The 13,386-nt window shown below is 40.8% G+C and overlaps 1 protein-coding gene across 2 annotated transcripts in view; it reads right to left on the bottom strand.

Annotated features, from left to right (window-relative positions):
• The window catches only part of LOC139538348 (inactive dipeptidyl peptidase 10-like), a 300,215-nt gene that overhangs the window by 117,281 nt on the left and 169,548 nt on the right, over window positions 1-13,386 (bottom strand). For both annotated transcript variants that reach the window (XM_071340300.1, XM_071340301.1), the window contains exons 2-3: window positions 5,435-5,549; window positions 2,646-2,741 (exon numbers count right to left, since the gene is read on the bottom strand). In XM_071340300.1, coding sequence (XP_071196401.1) covers window positions 2,646-2,741; window positions 5,435-5,549 — 211 coding nt within the window. The remainder of the gene's footprint in view (window positions 1-2,645; window positions 2,742-5,434; window positions 5,550-13,386) is intronic.

Raw genomic sequence — 13,386 nt, 5'->3', positions numbered from 1 at the left:
CTAATTCTCCCATCTCCCACTCTCCTCCCCCAGCACAATTAAGGCTAAACCACCTATTTCTACAAATGATCTTCTTGAAATCTGATTTTAAACTTAACCTTAACCCTAACCTTAACCACACTACTAACCTTATACCTAACCCTAACCTTAAATTAAGACCAATTAGCCAATTTTAGTATTCATGAATTTTTACGATATAGACAATTTTGTGGCTGGGGTAACTAGTGACAACCCACAGGCAGAGCGCCTTGTGTGTTGCTCTTAAAAGGGTCTGTGAGGAAACACAGACTTTTGAGTGAAGGAATGGAGATGCGATTAAATGCGCAAAAACAAATTACGCTGTTAAAGATATCTAACATTAACTGTAATTAACATATTACCTTCATCAGCCCTAGTTTTAATATAACCCTGCACATCTACATTTGCAATACCACATACACATAGCTTCCAATCTAAACTATTTAAAGCAGAGATCGGCAACTCCAGTCGTTGGTGTCACACTTTTGCCCCAGCCCCACCTCACACACCTGACTCCAATATTCAACTAATTATGGTCTTCAGTTTAGAATGCAATTAGTTTATTAAATCAGCTGTGTTTGCTTTAGGGCTGGGGTGTCATGATCGTCATATGGAATGGACCAAGGCGCAGCGTGGTATACGTACATTCTCTTTTAATGAATGAACATTGAACAACAAAAACAACCAAATCAAACGTGAAGCTATACAAATCATGCTACCAGGCAACTAAACATAGACAAGATCCCACAAACACACATGAGGAAATGGCTACCTAAATATGATCCCCAATCAGAGACAACGATAAACAGCTGCCTCTGATTGGGAACCATATCAGGCCACCATAGACATACAAATTCACCTAGATAACCCTAGTTGTGGTTGTGGCGTGATAAGTCACCATCACGCCACAACCAACAGAGAGAAAAAACAGCTTACTATGTTCAGGGCGTGACATGGGGGGAAAAGTGTAACACAAATCAGGCCCCCGAAGACTGGAACTGCCCATCAGTGATCTAAAGCTTCTCTCTCATCTGGATCATCTTAAAACCTACAAAGCCACACCAAGATCAATTTCAGGTCTCCCATGTTACACTCACTGTCTATTTGTTATCTCATCCTATTTGTCTGGGGTCCATTTTGTCCCATTTATTCTCAAAGCCGTACTCATAAACCTGGCTTTCTGACTGGTTTGACGCAATGTTATCCCTCTCTATCTCTAGCCTGAGGTCAGCTCTGTGAATGAGATGGTGGTGTGGAGATAGTGGAGAAATTTCACTGAGGTGATAAAATATTGATGGACAGAAAGGCCTTGCTTCTTTCCTGTGGCCAATTGGATGCATGCGATCGAAGTCAAGCAGTTAAGGGCAGAGAGGAATCTGAAACAAACAGCCCAAATGGCATCGGGAAAGCAGGAAAGAAAAACAGATTGTAAGTTGGTTCTCCGGAGCGTCTTAGAGAGTCGGCGTCCCATTCTCTCAATGTGATCGTTATCTTGTCTGTACAACACAACCATAATCAGATTCACTTTTGCTTCACTTAACACGCTTTATTCAGAGATCTGCTCTTCCAGGCTCTTACTTTAACATGCAAGCCCCATCCAGCAGATAAGGAATCAATACAATGTAAATATGTACCAGAGGGATAGAAAAGACAGTACAAATTCAGTATCTGAATTTGCATAATCAGTTGCTGGTATACACAAAGGCTGGGATAAGAGACATGCAAGCCTGGTTTTGTTTGACAATGAATTATATAAGCTTGTTTTACCGCGCCACATTTAAAGTAGCTGGCCAATCAGCGGTCTAAAGGAGGATGAGCTGGTCAATCAGCGGTCTACTTGCATGAATATTTTTAATGGCTGGTATACACCCACACCATTCTGTTGTTGGGGTACACCCACACCATTCCAACAGAAAAGCTGATTTTTAACAAACTTCTTTGAGGGGGGGAAGGAAAACTATTTCCCTCAAATTGTAAGTAACTATAGGTCATATTTCATAGAAATCTGGAAACACTAGGCAGTTACTTTAAAAAAGGTTGAAGGCAGGCGAGGGATCATTCATCCTTTTGTTGTCGAACTAACTCAGCCCTTTGTTGTCGCTTTGCAGAACCGACTGCAGACTTTCAGTATATCAAGATCGTGTTAATGTCGAACATGATTTTGAGCTAGTGTTTATTTTTGTGTAAGTGTCTCCAACAAAGCAGTTTATTTCTAGGTGTTTTGAAGCATTCTTACTCATACCACATATACAGTATATACTATATAGATATAATTGATTACGCTATTTGGGGAACAATGAAACCCAAGTGAGAGACTGTATCAATGAAGCCTAACTGTGAAAATAAAGACGCAGGCATAATCTCCACATACTTTCCCTAGACCCTGCCACAGATATTTGTGTTCAGTTACAAAAATGCTTAAATAACTAAGTATCCACATGACCAGCAACAATAAACTCTCAACAGTGAGACTTCGTTGCCAATCTACGCCACCTTGTTTAAAGAAGTAAGGACATGCACCATGTCACACAACATTCTGCTCACCAAAACATTGCAACCAAGTTCCATCAAAATTGTCCATCATCCAACAGCTATGGCAGAATTGTGGTATACGTGTTGGCACTTACCGTTGATCCATTTGGCCTCCGGGTCGTGGGCAACAAACTCAGGCTTGAACAGATCTTCCACTGTGAGTTTGGTATCACTGCCAGCTTGGCTGTCCGCTAAAAAAAAGCACAAAATGTTTTTATTAATTGCAAACTCTATCATCACTGGGAACTCAATAATGATCAAATCATTATTTTATCATGATCATTATTGAAGTTTCCAGCATTGTTTATTCTCTCACAGATGGAGCAAATAACAGCAATAAGGCATATGATACTAAAGGAAAAGGGGTGTAGTATTGCTTCTTTTTTTGAATTTGTGAAGCCTGCTGCATCAAAGTCTTTCTGAGGAACTGGAAGACATTTTCGAGAACTTGGGGTTACCCAGAACTTAGGGTCATCAAGTCAGTGTCCAATCAAAGTCAAGACTCCTTGGTCTTGACCTAGAAGCTATCCCAGACATATTCCGGCAAGAGGTTGTCTCTAGACACTGATCTAAGGTCAGCATTATGCTGTTGCTCCTGGTCAAGGTCAGCATTGGTGGGTAAATGAATCTGATTCTAGATCTATGTTTATAGTGTGTTCTGTATACAGCATATAGCTGTATAAGAGTAACCTATACTGGAGACATGCATCCAGCTGTTTATAATGTCTTAGGTCTGTGCTTTAGTCAGAAAAATGACACTCAGATTAATATACCAAGGACTAGAGATGTGGAGTGGTCTGGAAACAGGGATTTTAATCTAAGCCGGTTTTTAAAGCTGTTGGGACTCTTGAGTGTGATGCTTACTCTAGCCTTTATGAATAAAATAAGTCTGGATAAAATCTTATCAGAAGATTGGATGCACTTGGACGGCTTCACCTGCTCTAGAGGCAGACACTTTGAGCAACCTTTTAAATTCAGATGAAGAGGGAGCCCGGGATTTAACAGAGAGGGAGGGAAGGTTGGAGGGGTGAGGGAGAGAAAGAACGAGAAAGAGAGAGGCAAATGTAGAGAAAGAGATATAGAGAAATGATCAGTGTTTCCCTTATAGTATATTCATTTTGCAGCATCGTCTGCCATTCCAAAAAATATGATTACAAATATATATACAGTACGAGTTAAAAGTTTGTACACACCTACTCATTCCAGGGTTTTTCTTTATTTTTACTATTTTCTACATTGTAGAATAATAGTGAAGACATCAAAACAATGAAATAACACATAGGGAATCATGTAGTAACCAAAAAGGTGTTAAACAAATCAAAATATATTTTATATTTGAGATTCTTCAAAGTAGCCACCCTTTACCTTGATGACAGCTTAGAGTGTCTAGTTTGAGAAACAGACGCCTCACAAGTCCTCAACTGCTAGCTTCATTAAATAGTACCCGGAAAACACCAGTCTCAACGTCAACAGTGAAGAGGCGACTCCGGGATGCTGGCCTTCTAGGCAGAGTTCCTCTGTGTTCTTTTGCCCATCTTAATCTTTTCTTTTTATTAGCCAGTCTGAGATATGGCTTTTTCTTTGCGTTTTCTTTGCCTAGAAGTCCAGCATCACAGAGTCGCCTCTTCACTGTTGATGTTGAGACTGGTGTTTTTTGCGGGTACTATTTAATGAAGCGGCCAGTTGAGGACTTGTGAGGCGCCTGTTTCTCAAACTAGACATGTACTTGTACTAATGTACTTGTCCTCTTGCTCAGTTGTGCACTGGGGCCTCCCACTCCTTTTTCTATTCTAGTTAGAGCCAGTTTGCGCTGTTCTGTGAAGGGAGTAGTGCACAGCGTTGTACGAGATCTTCAGTTTCATGGCAATTTCTCGCATGGAATAGCCTTCATTTCTCAGAACAAGAATAGACTGACAAGTTTCAGAAGAAAGTTATTTGCTTCTGGCCATTTTGAGCCTGTAATCAAACCCACAAATGCTGATGCTCCAGATACTCAACTAGTCTAAAGAAGGCCAGTTTTATTGCTTCTTTAATGAGCACAACAGTTTTCAGCTGTGCTAACATAATTGCAAAAGGGTTTTCTAATGATCAATTAGCCTTTTAAAATTATTACCTTGGATTAGCTAACATGACCATTGGAACACAGGAGTGATGGTTGCTGATAATGGGCCTATGTAGATATTCCATTAAAAATCAGCCATTTCCAGCTACAATAGTCATGTACAACATTAACAATGTCTACACTGTATTTCTGATCAATTTTATGTTATTTTAATGGACCAAAATTTTTTGTTTTTCTTTAAAAAACAAGGACAAACATCTCTAAGTGACACCCACCTTTTGAACGGTAGTGTATGTCATAGGCATGCATGCACACACAACCCATACATGCAATGGTAATTAAAATGGTTGTTATCCTACCTGAGTCCCTCAGCTGTGTAATAAATAGCTTTCGTAAACATGTTTTAACTGTAAAATGTTTAGCCATTAATAAAATAGGATGTTGTTCAGCCATTTGTAAACTACTGTTGACAAGGACAGCTGCTAATTGTGCAGAGAGAGAAGGCCCAAATGATTTTGAATGTCAGCCATTTTGGCCCGGGCTGGATAACGACAAAGCACTTCTGTTTGTAAATGATGTGGCAGCCAAATGCAATAGATAGCTAGCCCAGCAGATACTCAAGGGGTGTTAAATTGTCTGGAGCACCAGGGGACAATCTGGTCTCCGTTCATCTGTGAGTCATTCCAAAGATGTCTGAGTACGTCACTCAGCATAACCTGTTCTTAATTGCAGCAAATTGAGGATGTTGATGAACAGCTGAGTGCTGAAACTAAGTCAATATACAAGGTGTAGTATACTTATTATCTATGCCCAATACCGTACCTGGAGTGAGGAGGATGACAGACATGGTGATAAGAGAGCAGACCCCCAATATAACCAGCAGAGCAATAGCAATTCCTTTCCAGTTCCGGTCAGGTGGAGCTCCCGCACCAAGGTCCTGTAGAGAAACAGAGAGAGTTAGGGAGAGAGGGGGAGAGGGAGAAAGAGAGAGAGAGAGCAACAGTTGTCAAAAGAGCGTTCTGGATAATACCTTTCAACATCTTTGGAAAATACCAGTGTTCAGCAAAAGTAGACAAACACACAGAAGGATAACAACCCCACATAAATGTTATAGATTTGAGCCCATTTTCTTCCGAGCTCTATTTTCTTGCGTCCATCCATACAAGCTATTTAAGACCACAGATTGTCAATACACGAGTTCTTCTATGTTGAGTCAAAGTGTTATGTAGGAGCTAACAAAAAACATACCCATAACGTAAAATTGCTGGAATGTCAAATTGAAAGCCAAATCCAATTCCCAGATCACAGACATTGTGCATGCCATACACATCCATTTTGAAGCAGGGACACAATAGGAAGCAGCATGAGTTAGCATGGGTTGATCCCTACGATACGATGTAAACAACCTAAGAAAAAAAAACACAATTCTAAAACAGCACAGTGTGTTAGGATTAAGTGCTGGTCCTTGTGTCACAATAGCCATGTCAATGATTGTGGCAATGTCAATGACAGCAAAGTAAATGTTTACTCATGCACTAGGTACAGGTGACGGATCTCGATTTGACCAGTTTCTCAAAGCAGGAAAATAAGCCTGCCGCAACAGAAATTGTGAATTATTGTGTGGAAATAATGAATTTACATTTTTGCATGGGTTGATACATTTTTAGTTAGGGCAAATCAAATTAGAAATTTTGAAGTGGTAATAACAAACTTGAGAAGCCTTTTTAAACCTTGTACACACCACAAGTTTGCATTTCCTGCAACAACAGGATGAGCAAATTAAGATTATAAATCTGTAATAGTAGAATAACATAAAGTACTAAATAATACAGTCACAAAAGTTACTCATTCAGCTGTATAGTAGTCAATGTGCTAGCCACGATGTTTCAGCATGTCACCTTGAGCTGCATTGATAACCAGCTCCATGGCGAGGCTCGAAATGAGCTGCGTGATAGGGCCCAATCTAAGCTGTGCGGTGGGGCTCAATGAATAACACGAGCAGCATTATGGCATTTTGTGTTTAAATTCAACTCCGAGGTAGGGAGTGGTTTATAAGTGGCATGGAGGAGCTCAGAGTAAAGTTAATACTTCATAATTTGCATTTCAAGAGGGAAAGGCTACTTGCATGGTTGAATTGTTTTCAGTAAACCAATGACTGTATATATCAAATCCAATCAAACTTTATTTGCCACATGCGCTGAATACAACATGTGTAGACCTTACCGTGAAAGGCTTACTTACAAGCCCTTAACCAACAATGCAGTTCAAGAAATAGTTAAGAAAATATTCAAAATAAACTAAAGTAAAAAATTATAAAAAGTGACACAATAAAATAACAATAATGGTTATAGCCATCGATCACGTGACACCATTCATTCCTATGTGATGACTCAATAGCGCATTGAAGCAAAATTATATCGGCTAAGATGGCGTCTAATGGAGACTCTGGCCTTTAATCAATTAGATTTGCTCACTTCCTGCGTCCTTTCACCTCATGCCTCCCAGGAGGCTGAAAAGATTTGACATGGGCCCTCAGATCCTCAAAAAGAGTGTCTTAACTGGCTGCATCATCGCTTGGTTTAAACAAGTGTTTGGAATCCGACCGCAAGGCGCTACAGAGGTTCATGTGAACGGCCCAGCACATCACCGGGGCCGAGCTCCCTGCCATCCAGGACCTCTATACCAGGCGGTGTCAGAGGAAGGACCAGAAAATTGTCAAAGACTCCATCCACTCAATCCACAGACTGTTCTTTCTGCTACTGCACGGCAAGTGGTACCAATGCACCGAGTCTGGAACCAACAGGACCCTGAACAGGTTCTACCCCTAAGCCATAAGACTTCTAAACAAGACAGCTAAAATGTAATCAAATGGCTACCCAAACTACCTGCATTGACCCTTTTATGCACTATCTATCTTGCACATACTTTATGCACACCCACTGGACTCTACCCACACACTCACACATACTTACACTGACACTTCAACGCACAAATACTTAAAAAAATTATTTAACCTTTATTTAACACACACACACACACACACACACACACACACACACACACACACACACACACACACACACACACACACACACACACACACACACACACACACACACACACACACACACACACACACACACGTACATCCACACACACATAACATGCACACACATGCATACTGACACCATACACTCACGCACATACACGCTTTCACACTCACCACATACGCTGCTGCTACTGTCTATCATCTATCCTGTTACCTACCTCAATTACCTCGTACCCCTGCACATCAACTCAGGACTGGTACTCCCTATATAAAGTCATGTTATTTTTACTCATTATTTTTATGTTATTCACTGTGTATTTATTCCTCATTTTTATCTTATCTTTACTCTGCATTGTTGGAAATGGCCCCGTAAGTAAACATTGCACTGTAAGTCTACACCTCTACGAAGCATGTGACAAATAAAATTTGACAACATTTTTTTAGGAGGAAAGGACACTCTTCCGTTTGCCTACTAAAAAACTGACACACTCCTCGACCACTCAACCACTTAGTGGTTTCCGGGTCACGGAGGAGAAAAGATGGAGGACAGACTTTTGCCCAAACGAGAAAAACCCCATAACATGCGCAGTTTGAACTACACCAGGAAGTCATGTTGCTGGCTAGCTCAGTGCCGCCCCCTCTCATTGATTAACTCAAGTTGAATGCCGACCGGGGTACTGCGGGCTGCTATTAGAAACTAAATAATCCTAATCCTTCTGTGTGAGATTTTTAAATAATCGGTTCAAGGACATACATCTGTTGTATAAGAATAAATAATTGGTACCATGATTGTCTTCAAAACATGTTTTTATTTGCTCGAAGATTAACCATGAGTATTGCCATTTTTTTCTATTTACTATAATGGGGGATCCTGTTTCCTGCAGTACCGCGGTCTGCCTTGAATTTCCCTGGCTTCAATGGGAGGGGGCAGATGTTCTCCACTGCATTAAACCCTTTCTCGGAGTCTCTCTCTCACACTCCAACTTCATGACCCCCGACTACTGTAGCAACTCCCTGGCACAAACAAGCAGCCTTTTACCAGCTGTACAGTATCAGCGTGTGTCATTACCTCTATTCGACAAGACAGAAACACAACACGGTTTGCGTTTAACAATTTCACAGCTTAACATGGACAAAGGACACTGGTCATCGGGTCAAGATGGCCGCCTAAGTTAATAGCCATGCACTGGTGGGGTAAGAGGCTGTGGCACTGTGTCAGAGTCCTGCCTCAGTGGTCTTAAAAAGGCTCTCATCCAGCCACATCTGCTAGTTCTGATAAGGTGGCAACATTAAGACCCTCTCTCCACATCATCCAAACCACTAGCTTTCCTGGCTTCAATTGCCCACAAAACCCTGCAGGTACAGGGAGGGGATTACTGGCCGCCGACCCACTTCTAAGATGTGATTGGCTAGATGTAGTAGAAAAATGGGCAGTTAGACCCAGGTCGCTGTATCGAAACGTTTTTTAGACATTTCTGCTCCATCTTCCAGAGGAGGCGTTCAGTGTCTATTTATTAAATGTGTATCTTGGAGGTTTCACAGGGTAATTGTAAACCAAACCATCGTATTTCTCCTGCTCTGGAAAATGTTCAAATGCTCAAGCACCTCTCCAACAGCTATGTAGAGGGCAGTTTTCGGCTGTCCACATTTGCATGCCAGGGGGCACCCCTTCGTTCTGGGAACAAAGTGTTGTATCATTTACGACCCCCAAAGGGCCAAGGAGACTGATCTATTATCAGAGGTTAGGCTGACGCTCATTTCATTAATTCCACAAAAAAGGCTGCCTTGTCCTTGAATGTTGACAGCAGCTCTAAATTGCCAAAGCCCTCCATGCATGAGCTTTTCTCTTCTCTTCACCTCACTCTACCTCTTTCTCTTTCTACAATTTCCTACTTAGCAGTTTTTGAATCATCATCCTTAATTTATTAACTCAATTATGAGCAAAGATAGAGTCAGGAGAGTTCTGGCCCGATGTGTCTCTCCATTACCATTATGGGGATTAGGAAACCGTGGCAGGGCCCTGACAAATGCCTAGCCTCCAGGAAAATAAAAAAAATTGCCTGGGTGCGTTTCACTTAGAGCCCCCCCCCCCCCCCCCCCCCCCCACACACACACAGTGGGGAGACATCCCCCATGACCGTTCTACTGCAGCTCATATTTTGTAGTCAAAGCTTCACAGCTGAAGTCATTCAGAGCTTCATAGCTGAAGTCATTGGAATCACAGTTGCCCCAAAACACATTCAGTGACACATGTCTTTACTTGAGGAGTTATGCCACTTTATAATATGCTTATGACCCTATTATGGATGTGTCATAAATAACACGTCAAGGAAATTGTTATCACACCTACTGTACACATTGCTCCCGAGTGGCGCAGCGGTCTAAGGCACTGCATCTCAGTGCTAGAAGCGTCACTACAGACTGTGGTTCGATTCCAGGCTGTATCACAACCGGCCGTGATTGGGAGTCCCATAGGGCGGCGCACAATTGGCTCAGCGTCATCCGTGTTAGGGTTTGGCCGGGATAGGCCGTCATTGTAAATAAGAATTTGTTCTTAACTGACTTGCCTAGTTAAATAAAGGTTAAATAAAATACACAGACATATCCACAGGCAAAGGACTGCTAAACAGTAGAGCCCAACCAAACAAGCATGTTGCCATCTAGAAGCACTGCAAGTCTAACTTTCATTACTTTCACCAGTCTAGACAGAGTTTTCGTTTCGATTTACAGTCCAAATAAAACAACAGAGTCATAAAACTAATATGGCTGCCCACACCATTTTTCAGAAGCCAATTTTTTTGCCCTTTGATTTTCTGTCATAGAATGTCATTCATCTTCCAAATGTGCTATGTTACTCCACATCGGAGTGTGCAGTCTGTGTTGCAGGGAGACACTGAAAACCATAAATAAATATCTGACAGCTCTGGCAATAAGCAATCAGACAAAGGCTGTGTTCCAAAACTATTCTGTTTATAGTGCACTACTTTTCACCAGGGCCTATAGGTCAAAAGTAGTGCAATGTGTGGCAATAGGGTGCCATTTGGGATGCAGCCAGAGTCTTCATTTATCTATGTCTCAGAGAAGAAACTCAAGGGAGAAGAAGCACATGTCTATGGGGAGTTAGGGTTGAGATGTTTTGTAGGTACACATAAAATATTCCTGTTAGTTACAGTGAGCTCCAAAAGTGTTGGGAGAGTGACACATTTTAGGTAGTTTTGGTTCTGTATACAGTGACTATGAGGTTAAAGTGCAGACTATCCGCTTCAATTTTAGGGTATTTTCACCCTTATCGTGTGAACTTTTTAGAAATTACAGCACTTTTTGTACTTAGTCCACCATTTTAGGGGACCAAAAGTATTGGGATAAATTCACTTATGTGATTTAAAGTAGTCAAAAGTTTAGTATTTGGTCCCATATTCCTAGCATGCAATTATTATCAAGCTTGTGACCCCACAAACATGCTGGGTGTATTTGCTGTTTGTTTTGGTTGTGTTTCAGAAAAATGTTTGTCCAATAAAAATGAATGGTAAATAATGTATTTTGTCATTTTGGAGTCACACTATTGTAAATAAGAATAGAATATGTTTCTAAACACTTCTACATTAATGTGGATGCTACCATGATTACGGATAGTCCTGAGTTAATCGTGAATATGATGAGTGATTAATTTAACTCTGTTAAAGTTTGGTATAGTATGTTTTAATTTGTGGATTTCCATTATCCATTTCGTTTGATAGGTTACGAATTCCAATTCGTATAACGGCACGAATTTTCAATACGTACAGTGTGACATGTTACGAATTCCAATTTGTTGTGGCAAACAATAGCAAGGTGGCTCACGCTAACGTTAGCTAGGCTAGGGTTAAGGTTAGGAGTTAGGTTAAAGGGTTAAGGTTAGGGTTAGCTAACATACTAAGTAGTTGCAAAGTTGCTAATTAGGTAAAATGGTAAAGTTGTCTATGATGAGATTCAAACATGCAACCTTCACGCCCATTCATCCACCCTGACCAAGCACCCTTCTTTTGTTTTTGCCTTAAGTAACCTTCTGTCTTCTGTACCCATACCAAACGTAACATATGGATTTTCTTTTAGTATGTTGATTCTAGTCTATGAGACCAGGCTGATAGTTTACTAAACATCTACTGATTTAGAATCATGGAGAGTTAACGCAAGTCATCACAAAGAAAACAGGAGCACTTCCTCTATTATTAGATTTCAACTTAAACATCATCAAATCAACTAGGCTATATATGCTTAGTGTAATACAGTGAAAACAAATTTAAAGATACCTGCACTGGGACTTACCACAATTGAGCTCAGCTCAACACTGATTGGCAAAATGCTCACTGGCATTAATTAATGCTACAGCCTGGTTCCTCTCTAGGTTTCTTCCTAGGTTTTTGCCTTTCTAGGGAGTTTTTCCTAGCCACCGTGCTTCTACACCTGCATTGCTTGCTATTTGGGGTTTTAGGCTGGGTTTCTGTACAGCACTTCGAGATATTAGCTGATGTACGAAGGGCTATATAAAAAATAAACTTGATTTGATTTGATTTGAAACATGTCATACCCTTTTTGTTCAAACAGCCTCAGATACATGGGCTCCACATACTGAGACAGAGGGGTGCTGTTTCCCACGCTCTGAGGATTTCTCTGATGAGATAGATTCAGCCACTTGAGAATTTAAGGAAAATTATGAAAACACAGATTGACTAAAGATAAATTGTTCTAGAATTTGTATGTTTTTATTGGACCAATTTTTGAGGAAGCCTGGTTTCCCTTGGCATCCATGAATACATGCCACTGTTCTGACGTACCAAAAAGGTCACAAGCTTTTGGGCTGCATCTCAATCCACCACAGCTACAGCAGTGTTTGTAAGACCTGTGGACATCCCGAAAATCGGTCTTTTTAATTTGGGCTACAAATTTATATTTTTAGACTCACGAATTCGATGGTGTTCTCCATTTTCTTCTAGGACGCCCACAAGCCTCACAAGACTAATCTGAAGGTAGCCCGGTATTAGTTTAAAAAAATGAATGGAAGTATACACTGAGTGTACTAAACATTAGGAACATCTTCCTAATATTGAGTTGCAACCCCTTTTCCCATTAGAACAGCCTCAATTCGTCAGGGCAATGCACTCAACAAGGTGTCAAAAGCATTCCACAGGGATGCTGGCCCATGTTGACTCCAATGCTTCCCACAGTTTTGTCAAGTTGGCAGGATGTGCTTTGGGTAGTAGACCATTCTTGATACACACAGGAAACTGTTGAGAATGAAAAACCCGGCAGCATTGCCGTTTTTGACACACTCAAACCTGTGCGCCTGGCACCTACTACAATACCCCATTCAAAGGCACTTAAATCTTTTGTCTTGCCCGTTCACTTGGCACACTTACACAACCCATGTCTCAATTGTCTCAAGGCATAAAATCCTTCTTTAACCTGTCTTTTAACAGGTGACATCAATACGGGATCATAGCTTTCACCTGGATTCACCTGATCAGTCTATGTCATGGAAAGAGCCGGTGTTCCTAATGTTTTGGACACTCAGTGTATATGGAAGTACTTTAGTGCCTAAAAAAGGGGTTAAATATGGGTGGAAAAAATTATATTATTTCCTGATCTTTCTTATATCTCTTAGATATAGGACAGACACTTGAAAACAAACTTCCTTTATATATTTCTTCCAAACTCTTTAGCCTTGTATGAATATGTTATTCAATGC

The sequence above is a fragment of the Salvelinus alpinus genome, chromosome 14 (assembly GCF_045679555.1).
Source record: "Salvelinus alpinus chromosome 14, SLU_Salpinus.1, whole genome shotgun sequence".
In the NCBI taxonomy this organism is placed as follows: Eukaryota; Metazoa; Chordata; class Actinopteri; order Salmoniformes; family Salmonidae; genus Salvelinus; species Salvelinus alpinus.
Note: the sequence above shows the minus strand (reverse complement) of the source record. Positions and strands in the feature narration are given on the sequence as shown.